The 23,885-nt window shown below is 36.3% G+C and overlaps 1 protein-coding gene across 8 annotated transcripts in view; it reads left to right on the top strand.

The window, feature by feature from the left end:
- Positions 1-23,885, top strand: part of CASK (calcium/calmodulin dependent serine protein kinase) — a 414,851-nt gene that overhangs the window by 317,063 nt on the left and 73,903 nt on the right. For all 8 annotated transcript variants that reach the window (XM_061179474.1, XM_061179472.1, XM_061179470.1 and 5 more), the window contains exon 11: positions 7,474-7,595. In XM_061179474.1, coding sequence (XP_061035457.1) covers positions 7,474-7,595 — 122 coding nt within the window. The remainder of the gene's footprint in view (positions 1-7,473; positions 7,596-23,885) is intronic.

Below are 23,885 nucleotides of genomic sequence, written 5' to 3'. Positions count from 1 at the left end.
TTTTCCTTAGTTGTAAGGCCTTATATGAATGGGCACTTAACAACCAGCAGAATGTTATTTAAAGTACTTTGACAAATTTGTGCCCAACGATGTTGCTATTTGGAAATATAGATTGTTTTAACAAGTAAAATGGCATTAGAATTATGGTATCTGTACTCTGACAGAATACATTTGCAGAGTTTTTACATCTTTTAACTAATAAATTTTAAGGCATCTGCACTATAATCTATACATAAAGAATCTAAAGCATTTATCACCATGTGTAGGTTTTCATAACTTGAATTGGATATAGCACAGATGCTTAAGTCCAAAATACAATTTTCATTACAGGATTCACTATTGCTTATAACTTGACTGATAACCAGGATTTGCTTTGTACAGTGGGAATAAAACCTGTTGTCCAGGGGTAGGGGTAGGGGGAAGAGATTGACTGCAAAGGGACAAGAAGCAACTTTTGTGGAGTGATGAAAATGTACACCTAAATTGATGAATTTTAACTTAATTCTACCTTAGTAAGCAGATTTTTTTTTAATGCTACTGTGCTTGCAAGGAAGGGCTTTGATTGAGTGGGTGATGTGAATGTATGTGTACTGATTCAGTGTTATATAAATAGGACTGCTAATGTAATAGGAAAGAGAGGTTATTGATAACTCTTCAGGAGAAACTAGACTAGATTGAGATGCTGAATTTGCTCAGTAATATTAGGTTTTATAGCTATACATATAATTTTTTAAATATACACATACAAATCTTTGTTGCTGAAATAACTGCATACATGGGTGTATATGCGGTTTATCAGATGTATGCAGTGTATACATTTATCAAAACTCATTGAATGGTACACTTAAGATTTGTGTATTTCACTCTATGTAAATTTTACGTGAGAGAGAGAGGGAGAGAAGTATTAAAATCTATGCTGATGTACTTAGAGGTGAAGTGTACTGATGTTGACCATCTGCCACTTATTTTGAGATGAATGAAAAATAAGATGAATTGATGTGTGGATAGATAAAGCAAATATCGCAAACTGTTAATTGTAGAATCTAGGTGGTGAGTACAGTTCTTTCAACTTTCCATATGTTTGAAACTTTTCATAGTAAAGCTAGGGGGAAATAGTTTTAAGACAGACTCAACCTACTTTGACACTGAGAACGTTTTAAACATTCTACTATTTATTTTTCTGTCCTCCTTTCAGGTTATTTTTACTCAGTCAACTTTTTTATGAGACTTTTCCACTCTTGTAATGAAACTGTTCTAGACTCAAAGTTTTATTGACCTTTAAAGCATATTTCTCTTTAAAGAAATAGACTCAGAAAACATTTTTAAAACAGGTGACGTATTTATGCTTCTTTTGATTATTACTTCATAACAGTAGTAGAAAACTTTTTAGAAAGTATCAGTGAGATTCTTGGAAAAAGTAGAAATGTTCAAAGTTAAAATGTATGATTATCAACCTAATTTTTAGATACAAACTTGATTACCAAATGAATTATGCAAAAGTTAAAGCAAAATACTATTCTGAAGACAGGGCTTGATTACTTTCTAATAAATTTATCATTGTGAAAGTTTGGACCAAAGCCTAAGAAAATAAACCTTATATGGTAAACAAAATTCAGATCAAAAAGAAAATAGAAATTGGCTATCATCTCATTACCAAATGCACATTATTCAGGTGTGTTGCTGAGGGTAAAACATGGTTTCAGGAGGGACCAGTCTGTAGTGGAAGGACTAGGTGTTAGAGACCTGGGTTCTAAGACTCACTCTCGTACTCACTGCTGTGGCTCCACAGTCACTTAACCCCAATGAGCGTCTGATTTTTCAAATATAAATACACTTGTCTACAGGACAGGGTTATTGTGGAATCACATAAGATAATAAGTGTGAAAAGCACTTTGGAAATTATAAACTGTTACACAAATATAAGTATTAAAATAATTTTCATTGTGACTTTGAGGAAACTGCTATAAAATAAACTGTTTTCAGTGGTTACATATTTCTCATTATAATATTTTATTTGCAATTCTTTAGAATTTGCTCAGAAAACAATCATTTTAATCGAACCTATTTTATTGTGTCTTTTTGTACAAAGCATGCTGCAAAATGCAGCCTGGAATACAAAAGTGAATAGAATACCTACAGTCCTGCCATTAGATAAATTGCCCTCTGAGGTGAACTTATGTACTGTTGTGTTTTTTTTTTTAAGACAGTTATAAGTTTATTCAGCAGTTTTATAGAGAAAAACATCCTTTTCAGTTTTTGAGGAAAGTCAATAGCTCTTTCAGATATGACAGTATTGATCAGCAAAATAAATACTAGTAACAGCTTAAGAGCGTGTGTGTGTTGTGTTGTGTTGTATTAATTATTACTACTGCCTCTGTGTTTAAAACAATAACAATGGAAAAGCCCCAGAAATGTCTTTGTGTACATTTATATTTTATAATGAATTGAAAAATTATGAGATTTTTACATGGGCTTGGTGTTGAACTGCGGATATCAATCGTACGCATCTGTGAGATATGGTTCTGCTGGTCATACTCAAGGAAATAACGAAACCTAGAAGAGGTGTCAGTAGGAAGTGTTAAAACGATCAAGGGTAAAGAAAGATTTTGAGGTTAGACCAAATATATATGTTTATTCAATATGAAAAGACAAAGGAGAAATTGAATAAAAACTATAATTTTCCTAGCTAATTCCAGAAACTTTAAATTAGGGGCACTTTTCAGAGCTTGAAATAGGCAACTTGAGTACACCTGTGGAAATGCTTCCCTTCATGATTGAAAACCTACAGAGTTAATCACATTTGGGTACAAGATAAGACTATAAATCAGTTCAGAAAAGGTGACAGATCCAAGGAAATTAAATAGACCTGTTGACCTGGCGGGTCTTGCCTACTAGAGACACAGGCAATAGACGCCTTTGTGCTTTCCAGCAAAGCATCCACTGGGTCTGCCAGAGCAGATTGGAAACCTAGGTGGAGGTGTTGAATTCCTGCTAATCCACCTCTTCTCTGAGACTGTCCCAGCTCCTCCCTGGGCAGCCCTATTTCTGTACCACTTTATTTTTTATCTCTTCTCTATTGTTTGCTTCAGGGTATAGTATGCCTACTTCACACACCAGCCTGAGAGCCCCTTCCTTGAGACCAGGGATCATACCTGTTTTCCCTGAAGCCCCTGCCTCACACCTGGCAAAAAGCAGGAACATTTGGTAAAGGTTTTGGTTATTGTCTGACCCAGTAGGGTTCAAGTTCTTTTCTAACCTCCATAACCATGCATAAACCACACGTCACTTCTTGTTGAAGGTTCCCCCTATGTTTCCTAGTACGGCCAGTTACTGTAGTAAGTCAAGAAGAGCATACACTTTGGATCCAGACACACTGGGGTTGAGTCCTGGCTGTACCACTTCAGCTGTGACCTTCCTTGACCTCTCTGAACCTCAGTTCCCTATCTGGAAAGGTCAGGTACTATATTTACTTTACTGTGTTGTCCTGGGGATGTGCCTGACCCATAACAAACACTTACTAATTGGGAGCTGCTATTATTGTTTCTTTGGTACTTAATTAATTCAAGGCATACTTTGTGGATGTAATAAAATGGATCAAATATCCACCTGCCTTAAGGACCTCACAGCACGGAAACAAAGAGTGAGCAAATGCAAACGTAGGGTAGTGCTGGTAGGACAGGAATTGCAGAGCTTTGGGAATTCACAGACCAACAAATGATACGTCCCTGATCGGGTACAGCCAAAATTGCTTCCCAGTGGTTAGACTTTCCATCTTAGTATTCGCTAGATACAAGGTTGTTTTATTTTAATCTTATAGTATTAATAAACTACTACCTAGATTATATATCAGCATAAGCAGTGCTGGATAGAGACAATAAAAACTAGATAAGATTCCACTAAGGTAACTAAGTGAAAAATGATCATTAGCTTTCTGTGCTATCTGTTGAATTTTTTTAATATACAAAAAAACCCCACATTTCATTAATATTTTTGTTGTTGCAGTTAATCCAGAAGCTTAGAACTAGCTTTAGTAACTTTATAAACCTGGCATCATTTAATTCTCCTGTTGATGATGTGCTGGGGTCAGGGGCTCAGTGGGATATTTGGGACTAATATCTTTACATCATATCTTGCTTTCCAAGGCTTTTAATAAGGGACAAGAGAGCTGACTTTTAACTAATTTCCAGATTTTTTTTTTCCTACTCAGAACAAAGTAAAAGTCCTGAGAAGAGCAGGTAGAAGGAAGTGGATTAGGTTAATACATTTTCAGGAATAGCAGGGGAAATGAGGACTGGTTTCTGCCTTGTACCTTTTTTATTCCACTTAGTATCCACTTAATATTTTCAATGAAAGAATACCAATAGCCTGGTATGTGTAATTATTCAAAATTTAAAAGTATCCACAGTCCCATCAACAGATGAATGATCAAATTGTGGTACATCCCCACAATGTTCATTGCAGCTCTATTTACAATAGCCAGGACATGGAAGCAACCTAAGTGTCCATCGACAGATGAATGGATAAAGAAGATGTGGCACATATATACAATGGAATATTACTCAGCCATAAAAAGAAACGAAATTGAGTTACTTGTAGTGAGGTGGATGGACCTAGAGACTGTCATCTAGAGTGAAGTAAGTCAGAAAGAGAAAAACAAATACCGTATGCTAACACATATATATGGAATCAGAAAAAAAAAAAAGGTTCTGAAGAACCTAGGGGCAGGACAGGAATAAAGACGCAAACGTAGAGAATGGACTTGAGGACACAGGGAGGGGGAAGGGTAAGCTGGGATGAAGTGAGAGAGTGGCATGGACATATATACACTATCAAATGTAAAATAGATAGCTAGTGGGAAGCAGCCACATAGCGCAGGGAGATCAGCTCGGTGCTTTGTGACCACCTAGAGGGGTGGGATAGGGAGGGTGGGAGGGAGACGCAAGAGGGAGGGGTTATGGGGATATATGTATACGTATAGCTGATTCACTTTGTTATACAGCAGAAACTAACACACCATTGTAAAGCAATTATACTCCAATAAAGATCTTAAAAAAATAAATAAAATAAAATACCCTTTTCCAAAGGGTGGGTGACCATGGGGGGGAAAAAGAAATTGTGGTACCTCCCTGCCATGGAATACTACCCAAGAATAAAAAGGATTAAACTGTTGATATATGCAACAACCTGGATGAATCTCCAGAGAATTATGCTGAGTCAAAAAAGCCAGTCCCCAAAGGTTACATACTGTATTGTTTCATTTATATAGCATCCTTGAAATGACAAATTTATAGAAATGGAGAACAGGTTAGTAGTTGCCAGGGGTTAGGAGGGGGAAGGGCAGGAGGGAAATTATTGCAGTTATAAAAGGGCAACATGAAGGATCCTTGTGGTGATGGAAATATTCTGTAGCTTGACTATATCAATGTCAATATCCTGGTTATGATATATGACAGTTTTACAAGATGTTACCATGGGGGGAACCTGGGTGAAGGTTACATGAGCTCTTTCTGTACTATTTCTTACAACTGCATGTTCATCTACAATTATCTCAAAATAAAAAGTCAAATTTTTAAAAAATTAGCTACAGTAATTCCATGTGGATAACCACTTGATGTGTGTCTTAAGCCCCAGATTTTTAACATAATTAAATACTGCAAAAAGCAGTTGCTTATATAGCAGCTTTTTTTTTTCCATTGTAGAAACCTTGGAACATATGGACAAAAACAGAATGAAGTATAAATAGGAAAATAAACATAACTACTATTACCTTTTCGGTATTTTTCATTCTGTTGGGGTTTTTTTCTGAATTTGTAAATATATTTTTTTCACTTATAATTGGGGATATATAGTTTATGAGGTTTTGCATTCTTTCTTGAATTTTCTATCATGCAGATTTCTCTGTCTTTAAAGTTCTTCAAAAACAATTTTCATGTGGCTATATATTCCGTTATATGGATGTTCTATAATTTATGTAATCATTCCCTAATTATTAGATATTTATCCATTTTATATGATAGATATCCTTACACATAAAGCTTTTTCTACATTTCCTATTTTTTCCTTAATGTAGGTTTTTGTAAATGGAATTACTGAATCAAAGTGCATGAGCATTTTTAAGGCTCTTTGATATAAATTACCAGATTGCTTTCTGGAAAAGTGGTACTAATTTACATTCTCACCAATAAGTGCATGTGAATGGATGAGGTCCAAGACCAAAAGTAACTAGAAACAGCATAGAGTTCCAGAACAGAAAGATTCAAGATTTTTATCTTTATGTAAAGCAGAGTTTCTCTACTTCAGCACTATTGACATTTTGGGCTACATAATTCATTCTTGTTGGGGAGCCATCTTGGGCATTGGAGGATGTTTAATAGCATCCCAGGCCTCTACCCACTAGATGACAGTAGCACAACCTATCTCCTCACTCCGACCACCACCACAGTTGTGACAACCAGAAGTGTCTCCAGACATTGCCAAATGTCCCCCTGAGGGGCAAAATTGCTTCTGGTTGAAAACTATGAATCTAAGAGTTACATGTGCAGTGAGGCACTTATTGTTAGAATGTCTCTGACACTGTGTACACTAACGTTCTGAAGCGTAGCCTCTCAGGGTGCTTTTCTTTCTCTGAAGTGTGTATGTGCATGTTGTCTGCAAAGTAAAATTGGCTAATCATTTCTTTAAGGCTAAGTGACTTTGTTACTACTCGGTGTGTATTTCTCCCTGCTGCTACCTCTCTGGATTCCTGGTTATTAGAGGAAATTTAAAGAAAGTGACCACACTGCCCTGCAAAAATGATTTCCCCTAGTATCTAATATGGTATTTGAAAGTGTCAGTCGGTACACCTACCCTTTGTCTTTGTCCTCTGAATAAAAAGGGGCCCAACAGACTAAGAACAACTTGGTTCCCTTGACTTTGTATGTAAAGGAAGGAGAAAGAGTGGAGTGGGATTTTTGCTAACTTAAGTTTGAGCCTTAAAAATCCTAAGAAGCCTATTTTACACAGCAGGAGCTCCCAGTTGAAGGTTTGTCCCTCAGATCTACAGCCGACTTTGCCTTCCGTTCTTGATGGAATGCACCTGTGTGAAATGGCCACCTATGTTACTTCTGTAATATTTCAAAACATCATGGGGTCATTGGAACCCACACTCTGTTTCTGATGTATTGATATAACGTTCTGCACCCAGATCTTCTAGTAGCTCAGTTATAGTTGATGAATTTCCTTAATTCAAGTAAGACAAGATTCAATTTACTTCGAAAAATGAGGAACACACAAATACATTGTTAAGAACATAAACTCACTGCAAATACTCTATCCTTAAGTGATATGAAAAGCATTTAAGTCTATTTTTCAGTAAAGACCTGAACCTTTGAAGTTCTGTCTGTTAGCCCACAGTTCTGAGGTGTAACATTTAGCTTATGAAGGTTAGTTTGACATTGACTTTCTCTACTGGCTGTTTCTGTTTGTTCCCCTTAGGAGCAGTCTCACAGGTGCTGGACAGCCTGGAAGAAATTCATGCACTTACAGACTGCAGTGAAAAGGACTTAGATTTCCTACACAGTGTTTTCCAGGATCAGCATCTTCACACACTACTAGATGTAAGTCTTTCTTTTTATTAATTTTTTTGGGTAAATTGAATATTTACCATACCGTTTTACTTTACATGAATATCCAAATGTCCATCATAACAGTCCTTTTTCAGTTGCCTTCAGTCTGTGAGAAATGTGGGAAGTCATCCATCATAGATTCATAACTGAAATATAGTATCTTATATATGGTACAGATGCAGTATAGCCTAACAAGTCACAGTGGAAAAAGTTATATATTTTATATATGTGTTTCTATTAGAAGAATCCATTGATCTTAGCTGTGATTACCTTTTATTGCTTTTAAACATTGTTTTCAAACATTGCACCTCAAACATGAATATAGGAGAAAGAAAAGTAAGATACTGTGCAATGGACTGTATTCACATACACATTTCATACTTAACGTTGCTGGTTTTCATAAACTCAGTGTCTTCTCCTTAAAACATAAGAATATATTCCATCATTAAATATGACAGGCTCCACTGACAGATACAAGGAAAAGTCAGGAGCTGACAGTTCACATCTGCCTTCATTTCAGTCACATTTTAAGTAAAATACCTTTCTTATAGAACTTGGTTAACTTCAGCAGTGAAAACTTTCTTAGTGTACATATTAGTCTACTAGTACATATAAGTCTTTTTACAAGAAAAATCTTCCCTTAATAAGAGAATTATTTTGCTTTGGGATGTCTAGAACTTTTTGGTGCTCACTCTGATTAATCGACCATATGACACGGATTAAACTAAAGCAAAATTTCCCAGAATGTATTCTACAGAGCATTGCTCTGGGAGGTAGTGGTAGGTCTTGCCATTCGAGAGGGGGGAGTAGATCTTAAATTTATTGGTTAAATTATTTATTGACTATATAAGTTTGGAAAATGCTGCATTCTTTATTCCTTTTATACGGATTCACAATGGGTGTTAGTATATAGCAGCTCTAAGATGTCCTATAGCAAAGACACCTGATTAACTCTAATAGCATTTCTCAAACTAATTTGGGCAGAGAACTTTTATTCACAGTCCTGTCGAATTGGTAAGGACCAGTTTGGGAAAAGCTAAGCTAAGAGTGTCACAGTATGTTTCAATTTCACACTAAGTGCAGTCATAGGTACCTAACAGTTGCTTCTATCCATTGATTTGGTCAAATCAAATTAATTATTATTTTTTAATTAGTTAGGCTTTTTAAATAGTGTATGTATTAATTCAGGACTAACTGCTACAGCATCCAATCCTAAAATTTGAGTGGCTTACCGGAATAGAAGTTTATTTCTTGCTCACATCACAGTCCAATGCAGGTAGATGAGGAGGGGAGGAGCAGGAAGAGTCTCTTCCACAGAGGCATTCAGGGATCCAGGCTTCTTCCACTTTGTGATTCTGCCATCTCTCAAGGTTTTGGAATCTTCCACTGCATCCTTTGCACCCAGCCAGCAGATGAGAGAAAATGGAGAATTTTGCAGTGTCAAGGTTGGAAGTGGCCTGTATCACAGTTGTCCATATTCCATTGACAAGTACTAGTTACATGCTTACTTAGATGCAAGAGAACTGGGAAATAGTTTTAAAATGTACTAAGTGAAATAAGCCAGATAGAGAAAGACAAATACTGCATGGTATCAATTATGTGCGTAATCTTAAAAAAAAGTCAAACTCATAGAAACAAAGTGGAATGATGGTTGCCCAGGCTGGGAGGTGGGGGAAATGGGGAGAAGTTGGTAAAAGGGTACAGACTTTCAGTTATAAGATAAATAAGGTCAGAGGATCTAATGTATAGCGTGGTGACTGTAGTTAACATCGCATTTTATAATTGAAATTTGCTAAGAGAATAGAATTTAAGTATTCTCATCAAAAAAGAGATAAATATGTGAAGTTATGAATGTGTTAATTAACTTGATTGTGAGAATCCTTTCACAATGTATATATTTATCAAATCATCATGTTGTACACTTTAAATATATTACAATTGTATTTGTCAATTATACTTCAGTAAAGATAAAAAATGTGCTCAGGAAGATAAGGAAATGGGTTTTCTCTTTAGTGTAATTTATCCTAAGTAATTTGAGGACATTTCAGATTAAGTTTATTTCAAGTAACTTGTTACTTTCCTTGGACACTAAAAAGCCCTTGAAATTTGTTCTGTTTTGTGGATAGCTCCTAGCCTTCCATTTTCTCCTCCTTCGTTGTCATCATTGTTATTGTTAATGTGTTATTTGAATTAGCGTTTGACCTCTTTTCATTGGCTATTTAAATATCTATTCTTCTTTATCATTGTTTCATATGATGCAGAAAGGTTTTTTTTTGTTTTTTGTTTTTGTTTGTTTTTTTGGCCGCACCACAGCACGGCATGCGGGAGTTCCCCAACCAGGGTTCGAACCCGCGCCCTCTGCAGTGGAAGTGCGTAGTCTTAACCACTGGACTACCAGGGAAGTCCCAGATGCAGAAAGTTTTGACAATTGTGAATTTTCTGCAGAAGTCACAGCCTTTACTAGAACTAGTAAGTGGGATATTTGAAAGAAGCTGCAGCAGAGCATGGAGATTTGGTTTATTTCAGTGCAGTCAGTGGTTGTCATTGCTAAGATTTACTGGCCTTTAGATCAAGGACTTTTTGTCATTTAAAGGCTAAGAGTAGCCCAAATTAGTTTTCAAAGTTGTGTTTTTCTTAGTTAATGTAACAAGGTATCTGAGCATACCAAGCTTGAGACTGCAGGGGAAATGCAAGAACATTGCTAGTTTCTACAAGGAGGGGCAGATATTCAGACACAGACTGGACTTTGGAACTGAGCCAGGCTGCCAGACCTCACTGAAAATAATTATTTTGAATAACTGCTGCATTCTTGGGTAGACATTGTTACAACTTCAGAAGAGATTCACAGATTTTAGTGAGGAAGAACATGTTTAAAGTTCCTTTGGATTTTTATTAATTATATTTATATTCCTTTGTAATTTTTATTAATTACACTTAAAGAAGTGTCTGTAGTATCAGTATGTGCCCTGCCAATGCATCTCGATTTGAAAAGGAGTTGGTGGGCTGAAAATGAGTTGTGCCCAATAAAAAGACACCGTGTTTACAGAATTTTGCAGACAAGCACTACATGTGAAGCCCAGAACTCTGCTGAAATGACTGACTATAAGGCCGACCCTGGGCAGTGTTGGGATGCGTTTGGTTCTGAAGATCCAAACTGAGCCATCCTTCAATGAAAGCTTAATCGTCATGAATGAGATAATGCCCTCATGATCTACAGCCCTTAAATATGTCTCATTAAGCTCTTGTTTCAGAGTTAACAGGCTACATTTCAATAATGTGATCAGTGAAGTGTTCAAATGGCTGCCATGTAGAGAAACCTAACTATTAAAAAAATGTTTCGGGCTTCCCTGGTGGCACAGTCATTGAGAATCTGCCTGCTAATGCAGGGGACACGGGTTCGAGCCCTGGTCTGGGAAGATCCCACATGCCGCGGAGCAACTAGGCCCGTGAGCCACAACTACTGAGCCTGCGCGTCTGGAGCCTGTGCTCCGCAACAAGAGAGGCCACAATAGTGAGAGGCCCGTGCACCACGATGAAGAGTGGCCCCCGCTTGCCGCAACTAGAGAAAGCCCTAGCACAGAAACGAAGACCCAACATAGCAATCAATCAATCAATCAATCAATCAAATCTTAAAAAAAAATGTTTCAATACTTCAGTACTTATGGTATGCATAAAAAAAAGGATCATGGTATGACCAACACTTGAGAAGAAGCTTTTCAAACTTTGACCATTCATTCTTCTTTCTTCTAGTGTTCCATATCCCATGCTTGGATTTGGATTGTATTGTTTTACAGAATCATTGTTGGTTCCTTTTCAAGAATTCCAAGTAGTGACACCTAGTGGCCTAGTTTTGTGGACCGTGGCTTGATTGCTACTTAATCCCACTGAGCCATTTCATGAAATATCTTTATTATATTTAAATAATTCCTATTAATTCAATAAGACTAAAAATCGTTAAGTTTGCAGCCATCATTTTTCAGCTGACAAAAAGAAACAAGATTAAGTTCCTGAGGAAGATAAAAGATTATGTAGTACTTTATTTTTTCTAGTCATGCCTTTAAAATAGTAACAAGCTCAGAATTCAAAGAAACGTTATTAGAATTGGTTTGGAGGAAACAAAACGTCTGTCACATTGAAAGAATTTACATTAAAACAAAAGGAGAAGAAATACTGTGGTTCCACTGAGGGAGGAAATGCTTTCTGATTTGAATTCTAGTAAAACACATCTAGTATAATCTGTAGTTAGAAATAGTTCTAGAATGTCTAAATATTTTCTATTCAACCAGTTCTACCTGGCACACATATGCTGCTTCTCATTTTGTGGGGAGAAATAAAGAGGCTTGAGGAAGAAGTGTGCTTGGTCCAGCTTGTTCCAATATGTCTACTTTCAAAAATTAAAAGCAGTGGTACAGTGATGGTCTGTATATGAAATATATAGATCAATTTTAATAAAATACAATTTGGAGTGTGTTTACTGAAGCTGCCACAAACGGGGTGGCTTAAGATAACAAATTATTCTCTTACAGTTCTGGAGGCTAGAAGTCTTAAATCAGGTGTCAGCAGAGCCATGCTCCCTCCAAGTCTCCAGGGAAGAATCCTTCCTTGCCTCTTCCAGCTCTGGTAGTTGCCTGCAATCCTTGGTATTCTTTGGCTTCATTACTCCAGTCTCTGACTCCATCTTCACATGGTGTTCTCCTCTGTATGTGTGTGATTCTATTCAATATGTCTTCAGTCATTGGATTTAGGACCCACTCTAATCCAGTATGACCTCATCTTAATTAATTACATCTGCAAAGACCTGATTTCCAAATAAGGTCACATTCTGAGATTCCGGATCGACATGAATTTTGAGGGGACAATATTCAGCCCAGTACAGCATGGAAAACTAATTTTGCCCAGAATTGATTTTTCAAGTATGAGTGCAGATTACAAAAATCAAATCTAAAATAATGAAATGTTACCCTGTCGTTCATTAATTAGGCTTTCTTGGGAGTTGGTGTTAAAGTGTAATTATGTCTTTTACTAATATTTTGAATCAGTTTTGGAACTTGTGTGTGATAACGTTGGATGGTGAGATGATAGAGGTGTTTTTGATGGGCTGAAAACTCAAGAGTTTTTTTCCAGATAAAAAGTATTTTGCAAATGTTATTTGGTGGTGATTCTCAGTCTTATTAAGTTTTTGTAGAAATTTTCCTATTACAGAATTAATGTTTATTTTGTAAGTCAACAATGTTACAAAACATTGTTAAATTACACATTTATTTCTCTCTGCCAAACTTTGACAACTAAGTTTTAAACATTCACCCACCATCTGTCATACCTCTGAGCAGCTGTTAGCATTTGTTACAGACTGCTGTTTCCATGGTAAATGTGATACCCCACTTAATTAAGATCATTTTTCTGAGAAGTCCTAAAAAATAATTGGTGATTAGATTAATAAAGCAAAAACTAACTGCAATAGCAACTTAATTTAGCAGTTTTTATATTAATTTATAAGCAATTTTTATAATAGAATAATATTTTAAAATATTGCATTAGAAATAAATTGATATCCTTAATCCTCCATATTTTATATTATTGACATCTTTATTATGACTTTTCTGCTTTTTAGGGAGAGTTAGAGAGTTTTTCTATCTGACCTGGAGTTAACACTGGAAAACTACAACTCTTGATTTACTATTTTGCTTTTTTTAAGATGATATTAAATTAGTAGTCATATTTGGGAATAGCTTATTTTTAGAACTCAGAAGCTTCCTAAAAGGGAAAAAATGAAACTTCTGCAATAATTTGATGTTTTTGAGCAATTTGGGGTCTGAGAAGTAAGCTGATACAATGTTAAGTTTGGATGTTTAAATAGGTTACCAGTCAGGAAATGCTAAAGCTAAGTTACCCATGAATTTGTAGCCTGGTCGATTTGCACTTATATGTCTGGAATAATAAGGCCTATTTGAGGACCTTCAGAGGCTGAGCTACTGGTACCTTCTCAGGGTCCCATGTAGTCTTTTTTTTTTTTTTTGAAGCTGGAAAAGATAGGAGTATTTTAATAGCCTTTTCCATTAATAGTGGGTATTCTTTTTTGTCACTACACCAAACCTTGTAGCATGGTAGTTTCTTAAAGGTTATTTCCAATGTGGAATCTGAAACCATATCAGTAAGCCTTTTGTACTCTGGTACATTAACATCCAGTATCTTGAATGGTATATAACATTGTATTTCTGTTTTCCAAATATTTGACAATGAGCGTATGTTACTTTTATGGGGGATGGTGCTGATTACATTTTGAAATTTATATACAGTACAGTTCACTCTCTGGTGTACAGTTCTATGAGTGTTTACAAATGCATAAGAGTCATGTTACTGTTACCCCAATCAAGATGCAAAACACATCTATCACCTACACCCCCTTTCCACAATTCCCTTGTGCTACTTCTTTCAGTTGCACTTTTTTTAAAAAATTTTATTTATTTATTTATTTATTTATTTTTGGCTGCATTGGGTCTTCATTGCTGTGCGCAGGCTTCCTCTAGTTACGGCGAGCAGGGGCTACACTTTGTTGCAGTGCGCGGGATTCTCACTGCGGTGGCTTCTCTTGCCACGGAGCAAAGGCTCTAGGTGCGCGGGCTCAGTAGTTGTGGCTCGCAGGCTCAGTAGTTGTGGAGCGCAGGCTTAGTTGCTCCACGACGTGCAGAATCTTCTCAGACCAGGGCTTGAACCCGTGTCCCCTGCATTGGCAGGCGGATTCTTAACCACTGGGCCACCAGGGAAGTCCTCAGTTGCACTTTTAAAATAAGTTCATTCAAAAGGCTAACCTCACATCATATGCTGAGTCCTACCACTTTTGCTTATGAAGTGTCATGTTTTCCATCTATGGCATTATCTTCCATCTGGGACCAACCCCTCACCTCCTTACGGAATATGCTGCCATTCTCAGAGATGTGCAGAATGAAACTTTGTAATATATGTGTTTCTTTGCATAGCTAGGAGTGGGTAGGTACTTGATCTGTGAATATAAAATTAAATTCTAAGAACAACTCCCCCACAAACAACTCTGAAGAAAAATTCTAACATATACTTTGGAACTTCATCAGAAGAGAAATTTTAGATCTGAGGATTTGAGAAAGAAAATTAAGTCATACCTTCAACTCAATTACTTTCTTTTTTTTTTAACATCTTTATTGGAGTATAATTGCTTTACAATGGTGTGTTAGTTTCTGCTTTATAACAAAGTGAATCAGTTATACATATACATATGTTCCCATATCTCTTCCCTCTTGCATCTCCCTCCCTCCCACCCTCCCTATCCCACCCCTCTAGGTGGTCACAAAGCACCGAGCTGATCTCCCTGTGCTATGCGGCTGCTTCCCACTAGCTATCTATTTTACGTGTGGTAGTGTATATATGTCCATGCCAGTCTCTCACTTTGCCACAGCTTACCCTTCCCCCTCCCCATATCCTCAAGTCCATTCTCTAGTAGGTCTGTGTCTTTATTCCCGTCTTGCCCCTAGGTTCTTCATGACCATTTTTTTTTCTTAGATTCCATATATATGGGTTAGCATACGGTATTTGTTTTTCTCTTTCTGACTTACTTCACTCTGTATGACAGACTCTAGGTCCATCCACCTCACTACAAATAACTCAATTTCGTTTCTTTTTATGGCTGAGTAATATTCCATTGTATATATGTGCCACATCTTCTTTATCCATTCATCTGTTGATGGACACTTAGGTTGCTTCCATGTCCTGCCTATTGTAAATAGAGCTGCAGTGAACATTTTGGTACATGACTCTTTTTGAATTATGGTTCCCTCAGGGTATATGCCCAGTAGTGGGATTGCTGGGTCGTATGGTAGTTCTATTTGTAGTTTTTTAAGGAACCTCCATACTGTTCTCCATAGTGGCTGTATCAATTTACATTCCCACCAACAGTGCAAGAGGGTTCCCTTTTCTCCACACCCTCTCCAGCATTTATTGTTTCTAGATTTTTTGATGATGGCCATTCTGACTGGTGTGAGATGATATCTCATTGTAGTTTTGATTTGCATTTCTCTAACGATTAATGATGTTGAGCATTCTTTCATGGGTTTGTTGGCAATCTGTATATCATCTTTGGAGAAATGTCTATTTAGGTCTTCTGCCCATTTTTGGATTGGGTTGTTTGTTTTTTTGATATTGAGCTACATGAGCTGCTTGTAAATTTTGGAGATTAATCCTTTGTCAGTTGCTTCATTTGCAAATATTTTCTCCCATTCTGAGGGTTGTCTTTTTGTCTTGTTTATGGTTTCCTTTGCTGTGCAAAAGCTGTGAAGTTTCATTAGGTCCCATTTGTTTATTTTTGTTTTTATTTCCATTTCTCTAGGAGCTGGGTCAAAAAGGATCTTGCTGTGATTTATGTCATAGAGTGTTCTGCCTATGTTTTCCTCTAAGAGTTTTATAGTGTCTGGCCTTACGTTTAGGTCTTTAATCCATTTTGAGTTTATTTTTGTGTATGGTGTTAGGGAGTGTTCTAATTTCATACTTTTACATGTAGCTGTCCAGTTTTCCCAGCACCACTTATTGAAGAGGCTGTCTTTTCTCCACTGTATATTCTTGCCTCCTTTATCAAAGATAAGGTGACCATATGTGCGTGGGCTTATCTCTGGGCTTTCTGTCCTGTTCCATTGATCTGTATTTCTGTTTTTGTGCCAGTACCATACTGTCTTGATTACTGTAGCTTTGTAGTATAGTCTGAAGTCAGGGAGCCTGATTCCTCCAGCTCCATTTTTCTTTCTCAAGATTGCTTTGACTATTTGGGGTCTTTTGTGTTTCCATGCAAATTGTGAAATTTTTTGTTCTAGTTCTGTGAAAAATGCCAGTGGTAGTTTGATAGGGATTGCATTGAATCTGTAGATTGCTTTGGGTAGTAGAGTCATTTTCACAATGTTGATTCTTCCAATCTAAGAACATGGTATATCTCTCCATCTATTTGTATCATCTTTAATTTCTTTCATCAGTTTCTTATAATTTTCTGCATACAGATCTTTTGTCTCCTTAGGTAGGTTTATTCCTAGATATTTTATTCTTTTTGTTGCAATGGTAAATGAGAGTGTTTTCTTAATTTCACTTTCAGATTTTTCATCATTAGTGTATAGGAATGCAAGAGATTTCTGTGCATTAAGTTTGTATCCTGCTACTTTACCAAATTCATTGATTAGCTCTAGTAGTTTTCTGGTAGCATCTTTAGGATTCTCTATGTATAGTATCATGTCATCTGCAAACAGTGACAGCTTTACTTCTTCTTTTCCGATTTGGATTCCTTTTATTTCTTTTTCTTCTCTGATTGCTGTGGCTAAAACTTCCAAAACTATGTTGAATAATAGTGGTGAGAGTGGGCAACCTTGTCTTGTTCCTGATCTTAGTAGAAATGGTTTCAGTTTTTCACCATTGAGGACGATGTTGGCTGTGGGTTTGTCATATATGGCCTTTATTATGTTGAGGAAAGTTCCCTCTATGCCTACTTTCTGGAGGGTTTTTATCATAAATGGGTGTTGAATTTTGTCGAAAGCTTTCTCTGCACCTGTTGACCATGTAGTCTTAAAGAGTGAACTTCAGCAAATATGAAACCATCTGGGTAGTAGGGCAGTGGTGGTGGCCCTTGTGCTACCTGCCTCCTGGGGCTGGAGATTGAAGTACCCTGAAGCTTGCTTTGGATATGGGGGTCTCTCATTCCACTGTTTCTAACTGGATGGGCAAAACTCCTATGTCTGTTTCCATCAGAGTATCGAAGTATTAGTGTCAATAGGAAAGTATCACATGAAACAAAATTCCTGAAATAGAGCTAGAAATATTATATGTCCTAAATATTTTCAAAGTAGTTTTTCTCCATTCTTAATGTAAATATCAATAAACTTAAAGGGAAAAAAAAAAGCTACTAAGAATATGGTCATTTGTTACTCAGCAATAGAAAACTAATATAACTAGAAACAAAGCAAGGATTGTCCACTATTACCACTTCTATTCAACATTGTTATGGAGGTTCTGGCCAGTGCAGTAAAGCAAGAAAAAGAAATTCAAGGCATGCAGATTGGAAAAGAAGTAAAACCATATTCTCACAGAGATATAGTCTTGCATGTAAAAAATCCTAAGGAAACTACAAAAAAATCTACTAGAACTAATAGGCAAGTTTAGCAAGATTGCAGGATACAAGATCAACATACAAAAATTAACTGTACTTTTATATATAAGCAACGAATAATGTGAAAATAAAATTTTCAAAATATTCACAATACCATTGAAAAGGATAAAATACTTAGTTAATTAAACAAAAGAAGTATAGGACTCATACATTGAAAACTACAACTGTTGCTGAAAGAAAGTAAGGAAGATCTAAATAAATGGAGAGAGATAAAATGTTGGATTGGAGGATTCAATATTGTTAAGATGGAAGTTTTCTTCATATTGAGCTATAGATTCAATGCAGTCCTTATCAGCATCCCAGCAGAATTTTTTTAATAGAAGTTGACAATCTGATCCTACAATTTATATGGAAATGCCATAAACAATTTTGTAAAAAGAACAAAGCTAGAGAACTGACTTCAAAGCTTGTTATAAAGCTACAGTAATGAAAATAGTATGGTATTGGTGTAAGGATAGACATAAGGATCATAGCATTCAGAAATAAACCCTCATTCATGGCCAGCTGATTTTCAACAAAGGTGCCAGGGCAATTCAGTGGGGAGGGGATAGTGCCTTTTTCAAACGTGGTGCAGCAACAATTGGTTATCCATATGCAAAGAAATAAATTTAGACCCTTACCTCACACCATTACACAAAGATTTCCACAAGATGGAAATTGTAAGCTTAAAACTATAAAATTTTTAGAAGAAAATATAAGGAGTAAATCTTCATTACCTTGGGTTAAGCAAAGCGTTCTAAGATGCAACACAAGAGAACGCTTGAGGGTGAAGAAAATATTCTAAAACTGGATTGAGATGATGGTTGTACAGCTGTATGAATTTACTGAAAGTCATCAAACTGGACACTTACAATGTGCAGACTGTACAGTTTATAAATGATAGTAAAGCTTTTAAAAGTTAAAAAATGAGAAGTATTTTTATTTTAAAAAATCTATTTTACCCTTTTTGCATTATTTTAAGGTAAAGCACTGTTGGAAGTTCCTTCCATGTGCTATGGGTTATAGTATACTGTGGATCATCCCAAAATATCATTTGTATGACACTATGACAGCAGTTTCCAGTGTCTCCTAGCATTGTCCCTGTGTCCTAACACCAATCTAGCAAAGCCAAGCTGCCTACTCTCTGCAGTGCCCAAAGCCCACTGAAGGGATCATCCCAGTAGATTTCACAGCATCATTACACTGATTTCCCCATCTCAACATTTAGCTTTATTGCTAAGAATTTACCTTTAAAATTTAGCATTTTTAAGTTCATTGACTTTAAAATGCTAAATTTGTTTTTCTCTCCCAAGAACTGTTTTATTAACCAATGTGTGGTTGTGACTTGTGAAAGAAGTCCAAATTGTCTTTTTTTTGTTTAAAAACATTATGAATTACATAATTGTACGTATTTTTCAGTAAGGGAGGGGGCATCTTTGCAAAGCAACATGTTTTAGCTTATTCTTTTAGTTCATTTCTTCTATATTCAAATGCACAGTCATTTCCCCAAATTCACACCTTCGTGGCAGATTTTATGTGACATAATTTCCACTTTTTTGGTCTCTTTACTGTGGTAAAATATACATAACATAAAATATACCACTTTAAGCATTTTTAAGTGTACCGTTTGGTGGAATTAAGTACATTCACGTTGTTGTGCTACCATTACCACCATCCATCTCCAGAACTTTTCTCAGCTTCCCCAACTGAAACTGCACCCATTAAACAGCAACTCACCATTTCCTCCTCTCCTTAGCCCCTGGCAGCCACCATTCTACTTTCTGTCTCAAGGAATTTGACAACTGTAGGTTCCTCATATAAGTGGGATCATACCTTATTTGTTCTTTTGTGACTAGCTTATTTCACCTAACATAATGTCCTCAAAGGTTCATCCATGTTGTGGTATGTATCAGAATTTCCTTCCTTTTAAAGACTGAAAAATAATCCATCTTATATATGTACCACATTTTGTTTATCCATTCATCCAATATCAGTGTTTTATGGTAGACAGTTATATACTAGGAAAAGCCAAATTCTCCAAATAAAACTATCCAGTAGTAGGGAATTCAGCCTTAGTTTCATCCCCAGGCAATTGCTCCATCTGGTCTCCTATGATATATATCTTTGTGAAAGGAATGTGTGGTTTTCACTGAAACTATTATTAACTTCAGCAGTCCCTCTCATTCCCTTATTTGTTCAGGTGGATTACTTCTTAAAACAGTGATTGGAGTTTACTCTAAAATACCAAGAATCAGCTTCTCCCCAATACCAGTGTTTCCCACTGAGTGCCCTTCTCTTTTTATAGCACCATAGTCAACTTTACCGGAAGGCAGAGGAATGTTCAAAAAGCCTTCCAAGTGCAGCAAGCTCTGATTCTTCTTCATGCTATTCTCAAGGAAAGGGGGGGTTCCCCCCAGAAAGGAATGTGATATGCTCAGTTGAAGAATGTTCGATGGGGTTGGCTTGCAGCATTCACATCCAAGAACATAGTTGCTTTCTTCTCTTTGTGGTCCTTCAAACATTATTTCATAAAACCACTTCTGCCAAACTGTCTTTTTTGTTCTCTTTTAACTTTCCACAACAGAAATTCATTTTTGCTACAGCTACTTGTACAAATGCTTGGTGTTTATTTATACAAAATAATTCATACCCTAAGTCAAAACTTATTGAATTGCCTCAGTAATTGCATATCATACGACACACCTAATGTAAATGTTTTCTTTTAAAGCGGCAAATTAATAATAGGATATTCATTTACTGTAAATATTATTTAACTATTAATGTAGATGCTTCAGAAGAGCACCTTAAGAAATGAGGTTTTAACACTTTTTTAAATTTTTAGTGGTTTTTTTAAATGGAAAAGAAATTTATATCATAGTGAGATTTCTCACATTTGGGCAAACCCTTAGATCTAGTATTCAAATGTGCCCTATTTCATAAGATTTAATTAAAGCCTGCCTGTATCATCTAACTGGTTGTTTTTCCTCATGCTTTCTTTCGCTTGCTCAAGAATAGGCATTATGATTTGTTTCTTACAAGGCTTCATTTTTAGAGTTATTTGCCAACTGAAAAAGGCCTAGAGAACAGTCAAGTCAGGTCATCTGAGGCCAGTGTTTGAGTTTCTCAGAAAGAGCTGCCAACTGACCAGAAATCCACCACAGTGGCCTATGTTGTTAGGCCACTGACAGTCTTTTTAGATTGAACTAGGAGGTCAAGCAGGTCTTAATTTCTTGGATTCAAAAATAAATCCCTGTAAGAGCTATGTTCTAATGGGATTGAAACAAAAGCAGCTCTGTACACAGAGAAGTAAAACCTAAACCAAACGAGGGCCTCCTTAGGGTTACTTTTGCTGTCAAGATCCAACATATTTTGCAACCCTTTCAGGAAATCTTAAAATGGGCCAGATATACTGATTTTTAATTTCCTATTTGCCGTCAGAAGAAAACTTTCATAATGGATTTAGGTAGAGTAGTATATTACTAGGCCAGCTGAGCCCCTTCTTAAGACTTGAAAGGATATATACCCCATCATGATTTTCGAAAACTTGATCTAAGCTAGCATTTCACTGCTATACTCTTAGGTTAAAGCTTTCCTGGGACATCTAACCCAACGGCTTCCAGCAACATTCTTATTGGCCATTAAGTACAGTATACAGTCCATCGGATATCCATTTCTAACTCGCGTTACCCAGTATGAACTGGGCCATAGTATTGGTAGCAGCCCTGAACCTTTTTCTCTAGGAAAAATTGAAATTCCAAGTTGGGACTCCTGCTACTTTATTACCATCACTAGATTTGTGGATTTGATACAGTTCTTTTTTAGGTGAGAAACAAATTTAGTTTAAGATTTATAAAATTTAGCTACTTCCATGTTTTCTGAACTTTTAGAGGGAAAGTTAGCACATAGTACAAATTGTGAAGGATAATGTACAAATAATGAAAGTACATTCTTCAAATGAATGGAGTACATTATCTCCATTCAGATGGAGAGTCATCTGCATGACTAATGTTTGAGTGCTTTCTTCAATTATTTTAATTGAATTGATTTTTAGAAATTTTACAGAATATAAATTTTTAGGCAAAACAATTTTTACCACTGATAGAATAGGCATTTTTTATCCTGTAAGAGAATAATGCCCTAGGTGATTTAATTTCTTTTTCTAAATCATAATATCCCAATGGTGCATAATCGTTCTTAGATTTGTAAGATGGACAGGTTATATAAGTTCTTCCCAAAGTTTAATTGTAGTTCCTTAAATATTTAAAAATGCCATTTTAAATTTTGTAGTGTGTTTCTTTCACACTTAATGTTTCCCATCACACAATCTTTAAACCACTGTTAAATATACTGCTCTTTTCCAAGTTTGGAGTATGTCATTTTTTTTAATTGAAGTATAGTTGCCATATGTTATAGGTATAACATTATATGTTATATGTTATAGGTATACAATTAGTGATTCACAATTTTTAAAGGTTATACTCCATAGTTATTATAAAGTACTGCCTATATTCCCTGTGTTGTACAATATATCCTTGTAGCTTATTTTAAACCTAATAGTTTGTACCTCTTAATCATCTTCCCCTATATTGCCCCTCCCCCCCTTCCCTCTCCCCACTGGTAATCACCAGTTTGTCCTCTATATCTGTGTGTCTATTTCTTTTTTGTTATATTCACTAGTTTGTTTTACTTTTTATTTTTTATTTATTTATTTTTGGCTGCATCGGGTGTTTGTTGCTGCCTGCGGGCTTTCTCTAGTTGCGGCGAGCGTGGGCTACTCTTTGTTGCGGTGCGCGGGCTCATTGCGGTGGCTTCTCTTGTTGCGGAGCACGGGCTCTAGGCGCGCAGGCTTCAGTAGTTGTGGCTCGCAGGCTCTAGAGCGCAGGCTCAGTAGTTGTGGCGCACGGGCTTAGTTGCTCCGCAGCATGTGGGATCTTCCTGGACCAGGGCTCGAACCCGTGTCCCTTGCATTTGCAAGCGGATTCTTAACCACTGCGCCACCTGGCAAGCCCCTGTTTTATTTTTTAGATTCCACCTATAAGTGATATCATACAGTATTTGTCTTTCTCTGACTTATTTCACTTAGCATAATGCCCTCCAATTCCATCCATGTTGCTGCTATGAATATTGGGGTGCATGTAGCTTTTCCAATTAGTGGTTTTGTTTTTTTTAGATATATACCCAGGAATGGAATTGCTGGGTCATATCATATGGTAGTTGTATTTTTAGTTTTTTGAGAAACCTCCATACTGTTTTCCACAGTGGCTGCACCAATTTACATCCCCACCAACGGTATATGAGGGTTCCCTTTTCTCCACATCCTCGCCAACACTTGTTATTTCTTATCTTTTTGATGACAGCCATTCTGACAGGTGTGAGGTGATACCTCATTGTGGTTTTTATTTGCATTTCCCTGATGATTAGTGATTCTGAGTATCTTTTCGTGTGCCCGTTGGTCGTCTGCATTTCCTCTTTGGAAAAATGAAATGTCTATTCAGTTCTTCTGCCCATTTTTTAATTGAGTTGTGTTTTTGTTTGTTTGTTTGTTTGCTTTAGATGTTGAATTGTGTGAGCTATTTATAAATGTTGGATATTAGCCCCTTATCAGTCATATCATTTGCAAATATTTTATCCCATTCAGTAGGTTGTCTTTTCGTTTTGTGACTATGTCATGTTTAATGACACTAAAGATTGTTGAAAGGGCATTTCCATATTTTTAACCTAAAGACAGTAAGTTTATATATAAACTTGAGCAGGAAAGATAGATTTTTAGATCTCAGAAGACTTTCTCTGATCTCTAGCTTCAGAAAACTGGCTCCAGTGCAGTAGTTGAATATCAGTTCCTTATATTTTAGTATTAAATCACCTTTCCCTAACATTTTTCCAGATTTCAAATATATTTTTTAAAATACAATTGGATATCAATAGCTGATCTGCTGGGTTCACTGAAAAGATGTGACACTGGAACTTTGTTCCTAATCACCCAGCTTCTTCAGAGCAACTGTAAGGAAATTCTTAATACGATAGTCTGTTTCCAGAGCGAGTCATTTCAATTCCCATTATTGTTGTGCAATATAAACTTGTGAACACTGTTATTATCTTTTACTAGGATCACAGACACATTTCATTACATA

The sequence above is a fragment of the Eubalaena glacialis genome, chromosome X (assembly GCF_028564815.1).
Source record: "Eubalaena glacialis isolate mEubGla1 chromosome X, mEubGla1.1.hap2.+ XY, whole genome shotgun sequence".
NCBI classification, from domain to species: domain Eukaryota; kingdom Metazoa; phylum Chordata; class Mammalia; order Artiodactyla; family Balaenidae; genus Eubalaena; species Eubalaena glacialis.
This window is presented reverse-complemented; position numbering and strand designations above follow the sequence as displayed.